Genomic DNA, 21726 nt, shown 5'->3' on the forward strand with positions numbered 1-21726 from the left:
TGAATGAACTAAACTCGACAATTTTAACCAACCAAGTTTAGTTCATTCATTTGTTTTGCTTCAAATTTCTTTAACTTTTCAAAAAATTTTGTAACTAAAAATATTATATTTTCTAAAGTGATAGAGAATCCCACTTTTTTATTGTTGAAATAAAATCTTAAAAGTATTCTCTATTTGATTATTAAAAAAAAATCCAAAAAAATGATGGAGAACAATTTTTTTTAACCCCAAAAATTAAAAAGTTAATTTATTTAAACAAATTATATTTTTTAATTAAAATTTTGATCATTTATCTAAAGTACAATTCTTTAGGTAAACTCTCCTCCAATTTTTATTAAAATCGGTTCATCCGATCGCGAGTAATTAGCTATTTACTGAAACGCTACAAATAACTTTGACCTTGAATAACTTTGGCAAATATTCGAATTTCGGAAAACTAATTACAAGTTTTTATTATGCCATCATAGGCTATCGAAACATATAAGAATGAGAAAAATCCACCGATGACCCAATGAAAAATAGGGGCCCACTTCAGGAATTCTTACCCTAAAGTGAAGAGCTCTACTTTATCGACCCTATGGTCGATAACATACTATTACCAACCGAGTAACAGGGGAGTTTTTTCACGGTTGGGGGATGCCAAAGTAGATACGATTTTAACTATAGTTAAAAAATCCTAAAAAGAAAATTACTAAAAATCGAGATAAAAATAAAAAAAAAGAAGTAAAAACTTACCAGTACTGTGATAATCAACTTTTCGCTTTAAACTCGTATCAGCGGGTTTAAAATGAAAAAAAGATGGCGAATATCCACTGCCTGGCAGTGAACTGCAACTCAATTGTTCCTCACGATCACGCATTGCGGCAGTGATAGCTGCGGAATTTTCTTTACCAAGTGCCGCTAATTGACGTCCCTTTGGCAGAAACATTGTCAAAAAGACAAGGAAGGATGTCGATAATAATCCAAATGCGACCCATGCTTCTCTCACGTCCTCAGGGGCAGTGAGTGCACCAATTGCTGTTGCTATCCATGTCGGTAATGAGAGTCCAACCGCAAGGCCAATAAACGCCGCCTCCCTATGATTATCGCGTACACCTCGAGCTCTTACCGCTAAACACGTTACGGCAACGAGTAACGTGCTTGGATATCTAGAATTATTTCAATTTTTTGCATAAAATAGAAGAAGAAAATATAGATAAAAAAGTCACATTACCGACTGTAGATAATACAGTTTTCTTTATTACCAACAGTAGGTAACAAAGATTTTGACTTTGCCAGCAGTCGGTAATGCAGTTGACTTCGAATGATGCGTAGATTGAATTATAGAACTGAAAAGTTTAACTTTGTAGAGTCTATTATTGACTAGTTTCCCGTATTACCGACCAATAGTAATACAATCGGCTGTATTATCCACGACTAGATTACTACATTTTATTAGATTTTTTTTAGATTATTACATTTTCGACTGTTGATAATACACTTTTCTGTATTACCGACTACTAATAGTACAGTTTTCTCTATTTCCGACTATTAATAATACACTTTTCTTTAATGTCCACAATAGGGAAACAAAAAACTTCGATAATGTAATTTTCTGTATTACCAACAGTAAATAATGCAATTATCTGTATTATCGACTGCAAATAATAAATTTTTTTTACTAACGACTGCGAATTGAATTACTTACCCAAGAGAGGCGAGTGTATGGCTGACGGGAGTCTTGCACGCGCTTCCAAATGAGGCACGATTTGCGCTTTGATTTGAAATAACAGCTGGTGGTTCACCATAGAACCATTGTGCATTTATTGCTACTTGCACCAGAACCGCAAATATCAGCACTAATGCCTGTAGAAATAATAAATTTTGTTTCTCTCACAAGTTGTTTTAACATAAATAATTGAAAATGGTATAAAAATTGTATTTTTTCTTTAAAGTATTTTTTTACCGACTGTAGGTAGATTAGTAAACAATTTTATCTACAGTCGGTAAGATGCACTTAGGACTTGGAAACATAGGGGGAGTAATAGTAAAATGTGCAGCATTTCGTGATCGGTTCGTTGCTTAAAAGAAATATTACAGACTGTAGGTAAACTAGTAAACTATTTAATCTGCAGTCGGGAAAATGTATTGTAAAGACTTTATTATTCAGTCGGCTAAAAATCGGTAATGTAAAAGTTAGACAGCTCTAAAGTGGCTGAAAATAAATGCCAAATGTTAAATATACCTTATACCGACTGTAGGCAAAGTTGTATACTACTTTACCTTCAGTCGGTAAATACATTTAGTGGTTTTATTATCTAATCAAGTGCAAATGTAAGGCATATGGACGGCTTCTAATCAACTTCAAAATTAATGTGAAAAACAGAAGCTACAAGCTACTTCATGCCGTTTGTGGGTAAACTTGGAAACTATTTTATCTACAGTCGGCAAAATCATTTTAAAAGGATTTATTATAAAATTAGATGAAAAGAAACGGCCCTTAAGCATCTGTAAAGTAAATGCCAAATGTTAAATCTACTTTATACTGACTGTAGGTAAGGTTGTATACCACTTTACCTTCAGTCGTTAAATTGATTTGAAAGGATCTAATCAAGTTAAAAAAAACTTAACGTAACGAACGCCGCCCATTAGGTTTAAAATTAATGCCAAAAATAAAAGCTACTTCAAACTGACTGTGGGTAAACTTGTAAACTATTTTACCTACAGTCGGCAAAATTATCTTAAAATGATTTATTAAAAAATTAGGTAAAAACGAAAAGGCACCTAAGTATCTATAAGATTAGTGCTAAAAGTAAATTTAGTTTTTACCGACTGCAGGCAAACTTGAAAACTATTTTACCGACATTCGGCAAAATGCAATTAGAAAACTTTATTATGAAACAATGTAAAAATAGCGCAGTGCGATATAATAACTTCAAAGAAATGATAAATGTAGCTGCAATAAAATATTTTTTTCCAATAAAATTTACCGACTGTAGACAATATAATTCATTGAATTACCTTCAATCGGTAATAAAAAAATATAGAAAAAAATAAAATTTCTACTAAATACGATTATAAAAGTACATTATATCTTTATACATGTTTACATATATATATTTCTATGTTTCTGTGTCTGATGATAATCTTTACAGGAATTCCTGTATTTTTATGCTAAAATTGAGATGCTTGAAATAATTGTTTTCACAGAATTATTATTATAATAGAATTTTGACCTCAACGTTGCGTTTCTTTCTTATTTTTTTTTTCTCCATGATAGTGAAAGCATCTCTCATAGAAACTTTTGAGAAAAATTCATAAATAGAATTGAAAAAAAACAAAACAATAATAATATATACAAGTTGAAATGAATTATTTAAGATCTCATATCAAATATTACCCACGGAAATTTATATTTGTAAAAAGAATGAATGAAAGGAACTCTCGATTTTCATTATAATTTTTTTTTCATTGTTTTCTCTTTTGACAAGAAAAAAAAATGTTTACATAGAAATAATGCAGGTATAATTAAAAAAATAATTTTTATTAATTGTTCTTAATGAATAAAATAATTATTTTTTATTTCTAATAAATGAGGAACAGTAATTTTTTTATTTTCAATGAATAAAAAAATTTATTATTTTTGATTAATTAAAAAGTTGATATATTATTTTTAATGGATAAAAAAAAATATTTATTTATTATTTTCAATTAATAAACAAATTTATTTATTATTATTCTTAATTAATAAAAATGTGTATTTATTATTGTTAATTAATAAAAATGTTTGTTTATAATTGTTAATTAATAAAAATGTTTGTTTATTATTTTTAATAAATAAATATAATCATTTATTATTTTTCATAAAATAAATAGCAGAATTTAATAAATAATTAAAAAATTATTTATTTATTAGATTTAATTAATAAAAAAATTTTATTTATTATTTTGAATCAATCAAAAATTATTTATTACTTTCAATAATAATTTACATTATTTTAATTATTTTGGGTGGTTCCACAACTGGATTAATATTGCAATAAGTAATTTAATATCAATTAGGGTGGTTTCACAACAGGATTAACATTTTTAATAATAAATATAATAATTTGTAAAATTATTAATAATAAATATAATAATTATTTTTTATTTTGAATAAATAAAAAAAAATTTTTTAATATTATTTTTAACAATACCTGGGACATTAATTTTTTTTCTACTTTTTTCTGTTTAAAAATAAAAATTTAAAAAGAATGAAAAATAAAAAATTACCTGATAAGGTGCTGGTAGATAAACGCCGCTATTGAGTGAAAGTAAAAAAACACATTTGACGAGAAGAGCAGCAAAAACAAGTGCTGCTGGTAGTCCAACGAGTCTGAATGCGGTGCAGGATAAAAGATTCGGTGTGATGGATGCTGCAGCAGATAAGCCCGCCAAGAAAAAAAGACCCAATAAAAGGGCTTGGCCTAAGAATAAATGTCGTCTGCTTGGTGCTGTGGTCCTTGCCTTCAAATAAAAAATAATTTCGTAATATTTTTTCCAAAATTTTTTATTTTTTTGTTAATAGAAAAAACATGAAAAAAAAAGTTTCTGTGGTTATTTTAAGGTGTTTTCACAAGTGTAGAATATTTATGTTAAAAAAAAGTAATTATATAACCTAAAAATACATAACAAAAAATAACCTTAAAGTTTTGATTATTTAGGGTGGTTCCACAATGGGATTTTTATTGAAGAAAGGCAAACTTAAACTCAAAATACAAGTTATGGTGGTTCCACAATGGGATTTTTATTGATAAAAGACAAACTTAACCTTAAAATTCAACTCATGGTGGTTCCACAATGGAATTTATGTTATCAAAAGCGAACGTAACCTCAAACTTAAAAATTTAGGGTGTTTCCACAATGGAATTAATTTTTGTCAAAAGACGAAACTAATCTCAAATTGCAGATGAAAAAGAGGGACATAGCCTAGAAATTTTTTATTTATGGTGATTTCACAATGGAATTAATTTTTGTCAAAAGGCGAAACTAATCTCAAAGTGTAAGTGAAAAAAAGAAACATATCCTGGAAATATTATTTAATTTATGGTGGTTCCACAATGGAATTACTATTAACAAAAGCGAACCTAACCTTAAACGTAATCATTTATGGTGCTTCCACAATAAACTTAATTTTATGAAAAGGTAAAATTTTAAATTGCAGGTAAAAAAATAAATGTAACCGTCAAAATTTGTATAATTTACAGTGGTTCCACAATGGAATTAATGTTATCAACAGCGAACGTAACCTCAAAATATGAATTAATAAGGAAAACATCAGTACAATTTTTATTTAGATATTTGCCTAATAAAATAATTATTCAGGGTGGTTCCACAATGTGATTAATTAATTAATTAATATTGTCAAACGGCGAAGGGGAAAGTAACCCTAAAATTATTATTTAGGGTGATTCCACAATGGGGTTAATAGTTCCAAAAGTAATTTAGTATCATTTTGGGTTATTCCACAACCGTATTCATATTTTCAAAAGTAATTTAGTATCATTTAGGGTGGTTCCACAATGGTATTAAAATTGACAAAAGTTAATTTAATTATATTTAGGGTGGTTTCACAATGGGATTAACATTTTCAATAATAAATTTAATATCATTTATGGTGTTTCCACAACGGAATTAATAGTTCCAAAAGTAATTTAGTATCACTTAGGGTGGTTCCACAACGGTATTAAAATTGACAAAACCTAATTTAATGTTATTTAGGGTAGTTTCACAACGGGATTAATATTTTCAAAAGTAATTTAGTATCATTTAGGGAGGTTCCACAACGGGATTAACATTGACAAAAGTTAATTTAATATCATTTAGGGTGGTTCCACAACGAGAAAATATTTCCAAAAGTCATTTAATTTAGGATAGTTTCACAATTGAATTAGTGTTACCAAAATAATAGTGATAATAACCAATGACATTTAAAATGTTCGGGTCTCTCAAATTCTAACTAATTTAGGGTAATTTTACAATGGTATTATTATTTTAAAAAGCATCTACATTAATTTTTTTACTTTTTACTACCTTAATACATTTATTCAATAATAATACATATTATCAAATTTCATTGCTCTAAAACTATATGTAATTAAATAAAAAAGTCTTTAAAAAAATTTTTTTTTATTCCTTTTAAATATAATTCTTAAATTACATTTATTTTTCTTTACTTTTTTTCTTTTAATAATATATCTATAGAGAAATTGATGAAGCGAAAAATGATTATTATCATTATTATTGTATTTGAGACACTGCGCAATTAGGGATGAGTTAACGAGTGATTGAAGCGGAAACTAGGCCTGCCTTCTCTCTCTCTCTCTCTCTCTCTCTCTCTCTCTCTCTCTCTCTCTCTCTCGCTCTCTTCCCTAAAGTACATGAGATAATCGGGAAGTCGTGAAATGATCCGAGCCACGATACAAAATATAAAAATTATTGGAGCTTAACCGAGAAACGAAATGAAAATAAATTTTGCATTGAGACTGGGGCAGATAATCATTTGCGCGCGTCGTTTCTTTTAGCTCTATTAATTCCCGTGTGGACTCTGTATAGTGTGCGAGGCTGGTATTTTAAATTGCTATTACTGTCTAATTACTCTCACGGTGACTTGCGTTAATCGCTTTTTTTTTTCTTATTTAGGCGAATATTTTGTCACTTCCTTCTTTCTTTTTATAAAAATCAACTACCCCCCATCCTCCTCATCTTTAATATTAAAAAAATTACTTTATTTATGAAAAAAATTAATTAATTTAAAAAAATTATTTGTATTAAAATGTTTAAAAGATTTATATTTATTTCTTATATTAATATTCTAATATTAACTAATATTAATATAAATATTATTATTATTAACTAATGTTAATATAAATAACATTAACATTATTGGAGTATTTTTAAAATATTGGCGGAATATAACTAAAAAAAATTTTTTTGTGACAATGCATTTAATGCTTTTTTTAATATTTCATAGATATTCCTGTATCTCTAAATTACTATATTTTTAAAAATATTACTAAATATTTCTTAATATTCCTAAAATTTTACAAAAAGTTTGAAAAATATTTCAAAATATTTCTGAAATATTACAAAATGTTTCTAAAATATTACACTTTTTAAACAGTTTAAAATATTAAAAAATATTTCAAAGTATTTCTAAAACATTATAAAGTATTCCTAAAATATTACTAAAATATTTCAAAGTATTCCCAAAATATTACACAATATATCAAGATATTCCTAAAATATTACAAAATATTTTGAAGTATTCCCAAAATATTACACAATATATCAAGATATTCCTAAAATATTTCAAAATATTACCCAATATTTTGAGATATTCCTAAAATATTACAAAAATATTTTAAAGTATTCCAATATATTACACAATGTTTCAAGATACTCCTATAATATTACAAAATATTTCAAAGTATTCCTAAAATATTACAAAGTATTCCAAAAATATTACCCAATATTTTGAGATATTCCTAAAATATTACAAAAATATTTCTAAGTATTCCAATATAGGTATTACACAACATTTCAAGATATTCCTGAAATATTACAAACTATTTCAAAGTATTCCCAAAATATTACTTAATATTTCATGATATTCCTAAAATATTACAAAAATATTTCAAGGTATTCCTAAAATATAACAAAATATTTCTTGAATATTTATAAAATGTTACAAAAATATTTCAAAGTCTTCCTAAAGTATTTTCGTAGTATTTGAAAATTATTACAAAAATATTTCAGAAATAATAATATTATTCAATAATATTATGAAAAATATTTCTCAGAATATTAAAATTTTTTTATGCATCCCACAAATATTAGTTACACAATCGGATAAACTATTAATATTTACAAAGAGAAAAAAAGTTCATTTTGTCATTTGTCATTACAAAAAAAAAGAAAAAAAAATAAGGAACCTGTATTCGGTCTATTAAAGATGACGTTTAATTAAAATATAAATTTAAAATGAAAGCTGCTTGCTTTTAATTTTTCTCTAAAATGAAAATTCGTTTCTATTTCCGTGATATTTTAATTTCGTTTAGATTCGAAAGTTACTTTATTAGTTTTATACAAAACAGGTTACAGAATTAGTTAATTGACGTAATTAGAGAGACAGAGAGAGAAAGAGAAAAAGAGAAGGAGCAAAAAGAAAGAGAGGGGGTGGGAATTATTTTAATTTAAATTTTTTATTTATCTTTCAATATTTGGACCATTGTAATTATACAAAAAATATTTGGAATATTCCTATAGACTATTTATAGAGTATTAAAATACTCCTGGAGAAAATTTGGAATATCTGTAGTATTGAATTATAAGATTGTTTTTATGGAATTTTTAGCATTTTGAATATTCCTATAGAATATTTGGAATGCTCAAAATATTACTATAAAATATTAAAAATATTCCTACGAAATAATCAAAAGATTAGGAACATTCCTATTGAATATTTTAAATATTTTAATAGTTCTATGAATTATTTAGAATATTGAAAATATATATATTTGAAATATTATGAATATTCCAATGAATTAATTGTAATATCCGGAATATTCTTATGCAAAATATTCCTATAGGAATATTTTTAATATGAAATATTAGAAATATTTCTAAATACTATGAATATTCCTTTTTGTAAGTTAAATATGAAAAATTATCAATATTCCAAAGGAATATTTTAAATAATAGAATATTCTTAAGAAATAGATATTATTGATATTTCTATGATTTTATAAGAATATTGGAAATATTCATGTAGAATATTCAAGAATATTTACAAAAATTAATATTTAAATATTCATTAAATATTCCTATTTAAATATTAATGTTGGAATATTGGAAATATTTATGATATTATCTGAAATATTTGACATATTTAGAATATTTTTGATATTCTTTCGAAATATTTGTAATATTTGGAATTTCCTCTGGAATATATTGGAGAATTTAAGATATTTAGGATATTATTTTGGAATATTTGTAATATTCTGTGAAATATTTGTAATATTTTGTATATTCCTCTGAAATATTTTTGAAATTTTAGATTATTTATGATATTTAGAATATTTTTCTGGAATATTTTTTATAATAGGTCATTTCTTTGCAATATTTAAAATATTTCTCATATTCTTGTGGAATATTTTACCTATACAATCATTTGATATATTTTTATGGCTATTCCTCTTGAATGTTGGAAATATTTTTTTTATAATTCTCTGGAATATTTCATGTATTTAGTACATTCCTTTGGAATATTTGGAACATATTTGATATTCTTTTGAAATATTTGTAATATTTTGGATATTCCTCTATAATATTCTATAGTTTAATATTTGGAATATATATCATACTCCTCCAGAATATTTAGAATATTTTTGATATTCTTTGAAATATTTGTAATATTTTAAACATTACTCTGAAATATATGGGACATTTGAATATTTTTATGGAATTGTTTTATTATTAACGATATTCGTCATGAATATATTTGGAGTATTTATTATATCTTGATTATTTGGGATATTGAGGTAATTTTCTTTTGGTAATATTAGAAAGCTTAAGATATTCCTCTGGAATATTTGAAATATATTGTTCATTTCCCTCTGGAATATTTTTGATACACGGGATATTTTTCGGAATATTTAAAGCATAATGTAGGATATTCCTCAAGTATAATATTTCGAATATTAATTAGGATATTTTGGAATATTTAGCATATAATCTTTTGAAATATGTGTGAATTTTGGAATATTTGCGATATTCAGAATATTTTTATGAATTATTTGAAACATTAGGACATTCTTTTAGAATATTTAAATTATTTCTCATACTCCTGTGGAATATTTAGAAAATTCTGAATATTTCTTAGTAATATTTAAAGAAAATAAGATATTCCTTTGGAATATTGGAATATGTGGGATAATTGTCTGGAATATTTATAGTATTTATGATATTCTTTTGGAATATTTTTAGCATCTTAATATTTGAAATATTTATCATATTCGTCTTGATTATTTGGAATATTTAGATAATTTTGTTAATCTTAGAAAAGTTCAGATATTCCTTTGAAATATTTAAAATATTGCTTTTGTATTCCTCTGGAATATTTTGAATATCAATGTTATTTCTTTAGAGTATTTGAATTATTTGAGATATTTTGTACAGTTCTCTGTAATATTTGAAGTATTTATTATATTCTCCTGGAATATTTGGAATATTTATGATATTCTTTTGATATATTTCTAATATTTTGGATATTCCTCCGAAATAGTTGGAAAATTTTTGATTATTTGGGATATATTCTGAAATATTTAGGATATTGGGACATTCCTCTGGAATATTTAATAATAGTATTTCTCATACTCCTTTTGAAGATTTTGGGTATTTCTTCGGAATATTTGAAGTATTATGTTTAACCCTATGGAATGTTGAGGACATTTTCGATGATTCTGTGGAATATTTGATTGTTTTTGTATATTTCTTTGGAATATTTATGCAGTTCTTCTGAAATATTTGTAATATTTAGGATATTTCGCTGTAATATTTAAGATATTTCCATGTAATATTTAGGATATTTCGGACATTCCACAGTAATATTTAAGATATTTCCATGTAATATTTAGAATATTCTCATGTAATATTAAGGATATTTCCATGTAATATTTAGGATATTTAGAATATTCCACAGTAATATTTAGGAAATTTGGGATATTTCACAGTAATGTTTAGGATATTCTCAAGTCATATTTAGGATTTTTTGATATTACAAAGTAGTGTTTAGGATATTTCGCTGTAATATTTAAGATATTTCCATGTAATATTTAGGATATTTGTGACATTCCACAGTAATATTTAGGATATTCCCATATAACATTTAGGATATTCCTATGTAATATTTAAGATTTTAGGATATTCTAAAGTAATATTAAGATATTCCCATGTAATTTTTAGGATATTTAGAATATTCCATAGTAATATTTAGGAGATTTGGGATATTTCACAGTAATGTTTAGGATATTCTTAGGGGCCGTACACATAATACGTCACGCGGCTAGGGGGAGGGAGGGGGTCTGAGAATTGTGACTAAGTGTGACATGGGGGAGGGGGGGGTGAACTCATGTGTTACGTCACAATCTTTTAAATTCAAAGATTATAAGAAATTATATGTGACAATGTCACTTTTTCTAAATAAAACAAGTTAAAAATGCTTTAAACTATTTAATATCTATTATGTACCTATTTAACATCTATTGATTTATTATTTATAATATAATATGATAAATAATATATTCTCTTAATTTGAATCAGTTAAAAATCTTGGTTTTAACTGACAATCAGCAGTGACTGACTTTTTGCTTCTGAATCAGTTAAAAAAATAACTGAAAAATTATCCACAAAACACCGAAACTTTTCTAAATATGTATATTAAAGATTTGCTTGCATACTTCAAAAAATTTACTTGCAAAGTTTAGTTAAAATTGTGTAAAGATTTAAATTTTTTACTACAATAAATGTTTATCGTCAAATTTTCTTAAAAATATAGCTTGAAACATTCCTGAACATTTTAATTACATTTTCGACTATAATTTCGTGAATATTTTCAGGAAAGTTTCGCGTTAAACATTTATTGAAGTGGGATATTTAAATCTTTACACAATTTTCACTAAACTTTGCATTTAAATATTTCGAAGCTTGCGAGTAAATCTTTAATAAATTTTTAGGAAAGTTTCGGTGATATGTAGGTAGTTAAACGTGACTAAATGAATCAATCAAAAAAAATTGTATTGAAACATCAGTTATTTTTAACTAATTGTCAGAAAAAAATATTTTTAACTGATTCAATAATTTTGAGTGTAGGATATATAATATATAATGTCAAATGTATAAAATTCACATTAAAATTTACGTGTGTGACGTGACGTTATAGGGGGAGGGGGGGTTCAAGGTTTGTGACGAAGTGTGACATAGGGGGAGGGAGGGGTTAAAAATGGTCAAAAATCGCGTGACGTATTATGTGTACGGCCCCTTATGTAATATTTAGGATTTTTTTGATATTACAAATTAGTGTTTAGGATATTTTGCTGTAATAATATTTAAGATATTTCCATGTAATATTTATAATATTTGGGACATTCCACAATAATATTTAGGATATTCTCATGTAATATTTAGGATGTTTAGGATATTACAAAGTAGTGTTTAGGATATTTCGCTGTAATATTTAAGATATTTCCATGTAATATTTATAATATTTGGGACATTCCACAGTAATATTTAGGATATTCCCATATAACATTTAGGATATTTAGGATATTACAAAGTAGTGTTTAGGATATTTTGCTGTAATATTTAAGATATTTCCATGTAATATTTAGTATATTTGTGACATTCCACAGTAATATTTAGGATATTCCCATATAACATTTAGGATATTCCTATGTAATATTTAGGATATTCCCATGTAATATTTAAGATTTTTAGGATATTCTAAAGTAATATTAAGATATTCCCATGTAATGTTTAAGATATTTTGTTGTAATATTTAGGATATTCTACAGTAATATTTAGGATATTTCGCTGTAATATTTAAGGTATTTCCATGTAATATTTAGGATATTCCTCTATAATATTAAGGATATTCCTCCGTAATATTTATGATATTCCTTTATGTATTATTTAAGATATTTCTAGCAAAATATTTGAATTATTATTATACGATTTTACAAAAATCTAATAAAAAATAAAATTTTCCATTTAAAAATAAGTGAAGAGAAAAAAAATTTTTTTTCTCTTCTAAAATAAATAACCTTACCTTACAGAGAACAAATATTTCGAAACACGCCATTAGTAGCATTGTGACGGCACCGAATGCAACGAGGGGTAGGGCCCATGGATGGGGCCTTATCATGGGCCACAGTCTCGTGACGGTGCCGATTTTCGGTGCCTCTAGTGAAGGTGAACGACCACCTGGACCACCGCGATGATATATGGATATTGTATGATTTGGTGCTGGCACACTGACAACACTTGCAACACTCGCATCGCCACGTTCACGTTCACCACCACCACCACCAATATTAACTGGTACTAAAAAAAATTCTGTCGATAATTCCGGACGATAGCCAGAGAAATATGCCATTTTTTGTCGTTGTTCTTGTTGCACTTGATGATAATGATGACGCTCCTCGAAATGTTCTTGAAAACCTGATGAGGACGTGTGTCCTGATGACCATATAGTCGCTGCCGATATTATAATTGGGCTCAGTCTCATTTTTGTTTCTTTTTTTTTCTAAATTTATTTCGATATAAATTTTTTTTTTCTTCTTTTGGGTTTTTATTTTTTTTCTCTAGAAAATTAACATCTTTTTTTTCTTTTGTTCCACTTTCGTTTTCGGTGTCGCATTCTCCTTAATTGTTGAATCATTTATTTTCAATGTCTGAAAAATAAATTCAAATGTAAAGGTGAGAAATTGAAGGGGAAAAATATTTTTTTACATTACAAATTTTTTAACATCATTAAAAATTATTATTTAGTAATATTTATCAATATTTATTTAAACCAAAAATAATAATAATTATAATTAATGTTAATAGTAATTATTATAATAATATTAATATTAAAAACAACAATAATAATAATTATTAATAAATAGTGATCATCTCTACTCTTAATAATAATTATTGTTATTAAAGGAAAGAAATTTAATAATTATTACCTATTATTATAAGAATTAATAATTATTATTTTATTTAATAATAAATGAAATAATTAATAATTAGCAAAAAATTAATAATTATTGATATATTAATAAAAAAAATAAAACAATGAAAATGTATTTTTTTTTATTAAAAAAAAATACTTGCTACAATGTGCGCGTGCCTGGAACGCGTCAAGTTTACGTGACGATAATAAGCAGTCTATTTACCTGTTTACCCCATTGAAGTTGAGAATAAAAAGTGATTTGACGTTCATAAAAGAAACCACAATAAATTGCCTTTTGATATTATTCCCCCTCCCCCCAATGTTTCATTTGACATTGTTACAATTTTGAGCAAAAAAGATCAAAATAAATTTTTTTTTCATGTTTTTTTAAAAAAAATCCACTAAGAAGATATTCTCTTAGAGAAATAAAATATAATATTCACATCTTGACCAGAAAAGTAGTCAAATAATTAGAAAATATTCCATTGGAATATTTGTAATATCTACAGAAAAAAAAATTAGCAGAAATTTTCCTTTGGAATATTTGTAATATCTGTTAAAAATTGCAATGAGATATTCCTTTAGAAAATTAGTATAATATTTCTTTGTAATTTTTGTAATATTTATTAAAAAAAATTGCAGTAATTTTTCCTTGGAATATTTGTAATATCTGTTAATAATTTCAATGAGATATTCCTTTAGAATATTAGTAGTATTCGCTTGGAATATTTGTAATATCTGTTAAAAATGCAGTGATATTCTTTTAGAAAAATTGTAATATTCTCTTGGAATATTTGTAATATCTGTTAAAAATACAATGATATTCCTTTAGATAAATTGTAATATTCCCTTGGAATCTTTGTAATATCTGCTAAAAATACTATGATATTCCTTTATATAAATTGTAATATTCCCTTGGAATATTTGTAATATCAGTTAAAATTCCTTTAGAAAACTAGTATATAAAAATTCAGTAATATTTCTCTAGAGAAATTGTGATATTGCCTTGGAATATTAGTATTATCTGTTTAAAGTTGCAAGTAATACTATACTTTAGAGAATCTTTTCATAATATTCCCTTGGAATATTCGTAATATCCATTAGAAAATGCGGAGACATTTCATTAGAGAATTTGTAATATTCTCTTGGAATATTTGTAATATCTATAAAAAATTGTAGAAATATTCCATTGGACTATTTTTCTATAGTATATATTTGTAAAGTTTATGAAAATTATTATTGATTTGAATTATTTGTAATATCCACATAAATAATATTTTTACCAAAATATTCCAAGCCTTTATAATATCGGCAAGAAAATTATATACATGAATATTCTATACTGGAATTTTTGAAATGTTAGCGAAAAATAATTGTACAGAATATTCTAACAATATACCACTGGTACTTTTTTAGGGATATTCTATTTGAAATATTTAAAAAATATTCCACTGTCACTTTTCAGTGATACTCCAATCGGAATATTTCAATAATATTCCACTAATACTTTATTAGATATATTCTAAAAGAAATATTCCAAAATATTCCACTGCTACTTTTTTGGAATGTTTTAATCAAAATATTCAATTGGTAATTTTATAAATATTCCACTTGAAATATTCCTTTGGTACTTTTTATGGATATTCTAATTGAAATATTCCAAAAAAAATTCCACTGATACTTTTTTAAGGAATGTTCTAATCGAAATATTCCAGTGGTAATTTTTATAAATATTCCACTTGAAATATTCCTTTGGTACTTTTTAGGGATATTCTAACTGAAATATTCCACTGGTTCTTTTTTAGGAAAGTTCTAATCGAAATATTCCAGTGGTAATTTGTATAAATATTCCAATTGAAATATTTCTTTGGTACTTTTTAAGGGATATTCTAATAGAAATATTCCATTGGAACTTTTTTAGTGATATTATAATAGAAATATTGTAAAAATATTCCAATGATACTTTTTTGAGGGATATTCCAATTGAAATATTTCTCTGACACTTTGCAGGGATACTTCAGTTGGAATATTCCAAGAATATTCCACTAATATTTTATAAGGGATATTATAATTTTAATATTCCAAAGATATTCCACTGGTACTTTATTATTCTAAAAATATTCCAATGTTACATTTTTGAGAGATATTCCCATTGAAATATTTCCCTGCTACTTTTCAGGGATACTCCAATCGGAATATTCCAACAATATTTTACTAATATTTTATTAGGGATATTATAATTTAAATATTCCAAAGATATTCCACTGGTACTTTTTAGGAATAATTCAATAGAAATATTCCAAAGATATTCCAATGGAACTTTTTTTGGGAATACTCCAATCGAAATATTTTAAAAATATTCCAATGGTACTTTCTAGAAATACTTCAACCAAAATATTACAAAGATATTCCACTGGTAATTTTTAAGGATATTCCAATCGAAATGTTACTGATATTTCACTGATAATTTTTATGGATTTCCTTTTCTCGAACAATAAAAAAAAGCTAAAAAAATTTTTTTTCTCCTTTTGTATAAAAAAAGGACAGAAAACATTTCCTGTTAGTTTTGTTAGTTGTTTTTTTTAAATATTATAGAGTTAAATAATAGATTTTTGTATGTTCACCCAGCGAGAAAGGCACATTTTGCAAAAGTAAATAGTCTTGAAGATAAGAATAAGAAAAAGGTTTCCTTTTGGTACTTGTGTATATATATATATACGTAAATAGGTAGTGTCACTGAAAAATCCTTCATCAAGATCTTATATTCTTTTAGAGCAAACGGATTTCCTGGCGAGTGTGATTATGTCTCGAGAATTATCCTGATGGTCAACGAACAGTGAATCTCCCTGGGGAGCGAGACTTTCTCATGTGAATCGTCGCGAGTATCCACCCAAAGATCACTGCGTGTTTATCTATTAAAATTTTTTATATTCTCTCTCTCTCTCTATATATACAATGCAAAATATTTTGTATGTACACTAATTTGTATACAATTTTATCATTCTCTGATCGTCATTCTCTGTGATGAAAATTTCTATCGAATATTTGAAATATTCGGAATATTTAAGAAATTCCTAGGAAATATTTGGAATATTTGGAATATTCTTAGGGAATATTTATAATATTTATACGAAATATATAGAATATTCCAATGGAATGTTTGGAATATTCCATCGTAATATGTATTAAAAATATTCCAATGGAATGTTAAGAATATTCCATATTAAAAATGTTGCATTGGAATATTAGGAAATATTCCAATGGAATATTAAGAAATATTCATACGGAATATTTAACATACTATTATGCAATATATAGAATATTCCGATGAAATAGTTGGAATGTTTAAAATATTCCTATGAAATATTGTAAATATTGTTTGAAATCGTTGAAATATTTCCAATATTAAAATATTCCTACGGAGTGTTTAAAATATTCTTATAAAGTATTTACAGTATTTGTTTATAATATTTTGAATATTTCTTTAGAAAATTAATAATATTTCTATTGGAATTTATAAAGAATGCGACCAATATTCAAATTTGGAGTTTTTAAAATATTTTTTTGGATATCTAGAAAATAATTTGGAATGCCTATATTTAAATTTTTTTTTCGTAAGATTAATCGAACCTAATATTTAAGAAATTTTTAGGGGTATTTTGGAATATTTTGAATATTTTGATGAATTATTTAGAATATATAAAATATTCCTACTAAATATTTAGAATATTTAAAATATTCAAAATTTTTGCACGGAATGTTTAGAATGTTTAAAATATTCCGAAAGAATATTTAGAACATTTTATATATTCTAGGGAATATTTAGAAAATCAAAAATATTCCTACGGAATATTTAGAATAACTGAAATATTCCTACAGAATGTTTAGAATATTCTAATAAAATATTTACAATATTCGTTTTGGAATGTTTCGAATATTCCTTTGGAATATTTATTCTCCGATAGTCAATTTTCATAAGAGAGTTCTACATTTATTATTCGAAATATTCAAGAAATTTGTAGGGAATATTTGGAATATTTAGAATATTCGGATGAAATATTTGGAATGTTTAAAATATTCCAACGGAATATTTAGAATATTTAAAATATTCGTTGAAATCGTGGAATATTTCCAATATTAAAATATTCCTACGAAGTGTTTAAAATACTTTTATAAAGTATTTACAATATTTGTTTATAATATTTTGAATACTTCTTTGGAAAATTTATAATATTTTTATTGGAATATTTTGTACGAATTTAGATAGAAGGTGTGCAATATTTCACGTGGAGTATTTAAAATATTTAGAATATTCCGATGAAATATTTAGAATGTATAAAATATCCCTACTGAATATTTAGAATATTTAAAATATTCCTGCAGAATGTTTATAGAATATTCTCACAAAATATTTACAATATTCGTTTTTGGAATATTTCGAATATTCCTTTAGAATATTTATTCTCCGATCGTTATTTTTCATAAGATTATTCGAATTATTTTAGAAATTGGTGGGGAATATTTGGAATATTTAGAATATTCCGATAAAATAATTGAAATCTTTAGAATATTCCTACGGAATATTTAGAATACTTCTTTGAAATATTCTCAATATTAAAAATATTTGCTACGGAGTGTTTCAAATTTTCTTATAAAGTATTTACTGTACTTTTTCACAATGTTGTGAATATTGCTTTAGAATATTTATAATTTTTCTATTGGAATATTTGTAATATTCCTTTGAAATATCAGTTAAATTTCTTTGTATTATTTACAATATTTTATATGGATTATTCATTCCATTGAAATATGTAGAATATTTCTACTGGAATATTTAACGTTTATCTTATTAAAATATTTTGAATATTTCTTTGGAATGTTCAGTATATTCCATTGGAATGTTTAGAATATTCTCATAGAAATATTTAGAATATTTCCATAGGAATGTACAGAATTACATGGAATATTTTTAAATAGTCCATGTAAAGTAGTACGCAGCATACTCCTTTGGAATATTTATAATATCGCTTTGGAATATCGAGAAAATGCCTTTGGAATATTTAGAATATTTATATGGAATATCGAGTAAATTTCCATGCAATATTTAGAATAATCTTTTGGAATATTTAGAATACGCAGTTGTTGTATTTATAATATTCCCTTTGGAATATCAATTTAATTCCTTTTTTATATTTTTTATAATATTCATTTTGAAAAATAAAAATATTATTTGATGGAATATTTCGAATTTTTGTGTGGAATATTTTTTTTTAGAAAATCAGTAGAATATTATTGGAATATTTATTGAATATTCATGGAATATTATTTTTTAGAATATCAATGGAATATTTGTGGAATATTTTAAAAAGAAAATCAATAGAATATTCTTGGAATATTTATTGAATATTCATAGAATATTACTTTTTTAGAATACCCGTAGAATATTCTTGGAATATCAATAGAATATTCTTGAAGTATTTGTGAAATATTCATGGAATATTAATTTTTTTAGAATATCAATAGAATATTCTTGGAATATTTATTCAATATTTTTGAAGTATTTGTGGAATATTCATGGAATATTCTTCAATTCTTTGTAAAATATTCATGAAATATTCTTGAAATATTTACGAAAAATTCTCGGAATATTCGTGTAATATTTATGAAATATTCTTGGAATATTTATGGAATATTCAATTAATATCTTTCTTCATAAATTTACCTTGACAGAATTTTATGTTAATTTATAAAAAAATATATTTTAAGAATATTCCATGGAATGTCAAAATTTTTTTATTAATATTATAAATTGTAATATCCTCGTAATATCAAAATAAAAAGATAAAAAAAATTACAAAATTATACAAATAGAATTTAAACAAAAAAGAAAAATTTTAACATACCATTTATTTAGAATAAAGAAATAAATTTCCACACACAAACACGTTCACATTTTTTAATTTCAATTCAATTTTATTTATTTCGTTCATAAAATCACTTTAAAAGGAGAATTATATATTTTGAAAAGAGAAAAAAGAGAAAAATAGTTGTAATCGAACTACTAGCCCCGTGAAAGTAATAATTAAAGGGGCTCCCACACGGTTTATAAAGAAAACGTTTTGAAAGCAACGGTTTGCAGTAAACTGAAGACCAGTCTTCTTGTGCAGAACCCAAGAAGCAAAGGCCCCCTGAAGAACAAGACACATACATAGAGAGAGAAAAAGAGAGAAGGTGGGAGTGACGTCAAAAGGGGAAAAGCTGTTACGGAGGAGGGACTTACAAGAGTGGACCATCGAGAGGACCATCAGTTAACACAGGGACGGTTCAGCTTCTCCAAAAAAAATAGAAAGAAAGAAAGAAAAGAAAAACGAAAAAAACCACAAGGCCCTTCATTTGAAAAAAAAGATAAGAAACAAAATTAATTTTTCAACAGAATGTAATTTTTGATATTTAAAATTTTTTTAAAAAATATTTTCCAAAAAATATTTAAAAATAAATTAATAATATTTCCCATTATTTTTTAATATTAAAAGAAATATCTTTTAATATTAAAAAATGAGGGGAAATATTACAAACGTTTCATGCGGATATTTTGATAATATCCAAAGATATTCCAATCGTATACATGTATTATTTGGTAATATCCGAAGATATTACTATCATATTAATACATACTTTTGTAATATCCAAAGATATTTCAATAGCATCTATAAATAATTAAGTAATATCAGAAAATATTACAATCATATTTATGGATATTTTAGAAATATCCTCAGATATTTCAGTAGGTAAATGATTAAATATAAAAAATAAATGAATAATTTGGTAGTATCAAAAGATATTACCATCGTATTAATAGATATTTTGATAATATCAAGAGATATTCCAATAGTATTCATATATCATTTTGATAATATCCGAAGATATCTCAATAGTATTGAAGCAAATTTTTTCTATATCAATATCGATAAATATTCTAATAGTTTCCATAAATAAATTAGTAATATCAAAATATAAAACAATATTATTTGTGGATATTTCGGTAATATCGACAGAAATTCCTGTAGTATCCAATAAATAATTTGTCAAAAATAAAATATCACAAACATGCATATTTTGAAAATATATTCAAAGATATTCCAATCGTATTTATAGATATTTGAAAAATATTGAATATTTTATAATAATGTCGAAGGTTACGTCGTTAATATCTAAATATATACCTACACTATTAAAAATAAGTTAATATCTATATATAAATATTACTAACGAAGTTATGGATATTTTTGTAATATCCAAAGATATTTCACTTATATCTATAGATATTACACAAATATTCAGAAATATAATATCTATAGATATTACAATAGTATTGATAGATAATCTTGTAATATCCATAAATATTTTGTTAATATGCAAAGATATTCCAACAATATTCTCAAGTAATTCAATATCTATAGATATTACAAACGAATTTATAGATATTTTGGTAATATTTACAAATATTCCAATCACACTTATAGTTATTCTGGTAATATTTTTGTAATATCCAAAGATATTTCACTTATATCTAAAGATATTACACAAATATTCAGAAATATTATAATATCTATAAATATTACAAAAGTATTTATAGATAATTTTTTAGTATTTATAAATATTTTATTAATATTCAGAGATATTCCAACAATATTCACAAACAATTTAATATCTATAGATATTACAAACGTATTTCTAGATATTTTGGTAATATCTAGGAATATTACATAAATATATTAGTGAATACGTACTTTAATAATGTCTATGGATATTCCTAAATATATTCCTAGAATACTTTTAAATATCTAAATATAATCTCAGAATACTTTTTAATATGTTAACATATCCCTAGAATACTTTTTAACATCTAAAAATATTCCTGGAATACTTTTCAAATATCTACATATAACCTGGGAATACTTGTTAATATCTGAAGATATTCCGAGAATACT

General features: G+C 24.8%; 1 protein-coding gene across 1 annotated transcript in view; it reads right to left on the bottom strand.

Annotated features, from left to right (window-relative positions):
- The window catches only part of LOC122506747, a 32475-nt gene extending 12553 nt beyond the window's left edge, over positions 1–19922 (bottom strand). The window contains exons 1-5 of the mRNA XM_043619071.1: positions 19639–19922; positions 12845–13469; positions 4252–4485; positions 1688–1845; positions 736–1148 (exon numbers count right to left, since the gene is read on the bottom strand). Coding sequence (XP_043475006.1) covers positions 736–1148; positions 1688–1845; positions 4252–4485; positions 12845–13303 — 1264 coding nt within the window. The 5' untranslated portion in view covers positions 13304–13469; positions 19639–19922. The remainder of the gene's footprint in view (positions 1–735; positions 1149–1687; positions 1846–4251; positions 4486–12844; positions 13470–19638) is intronic.
- Positions 19923–21726: the final 1804 nt, after the last annotated feature.

Source organism: Leptopilina heterotoma, unplaced genomic scaffold (genome assembly GCF_015476425.1).
Source record: "Leptopilina heterotoma isolate Lh14 unplaced genomic scaffold, ASM1547642v1 Lhet_43, whole genome shotgun sequence".
Classification (NCBI taxonomy): domain Eukaryota; kingdom Metazoa; phylum Arthropoda; class Insecta; order Hymenoptera; family Figitidae; genus Leptopilina; species Leptopilina heterotoma.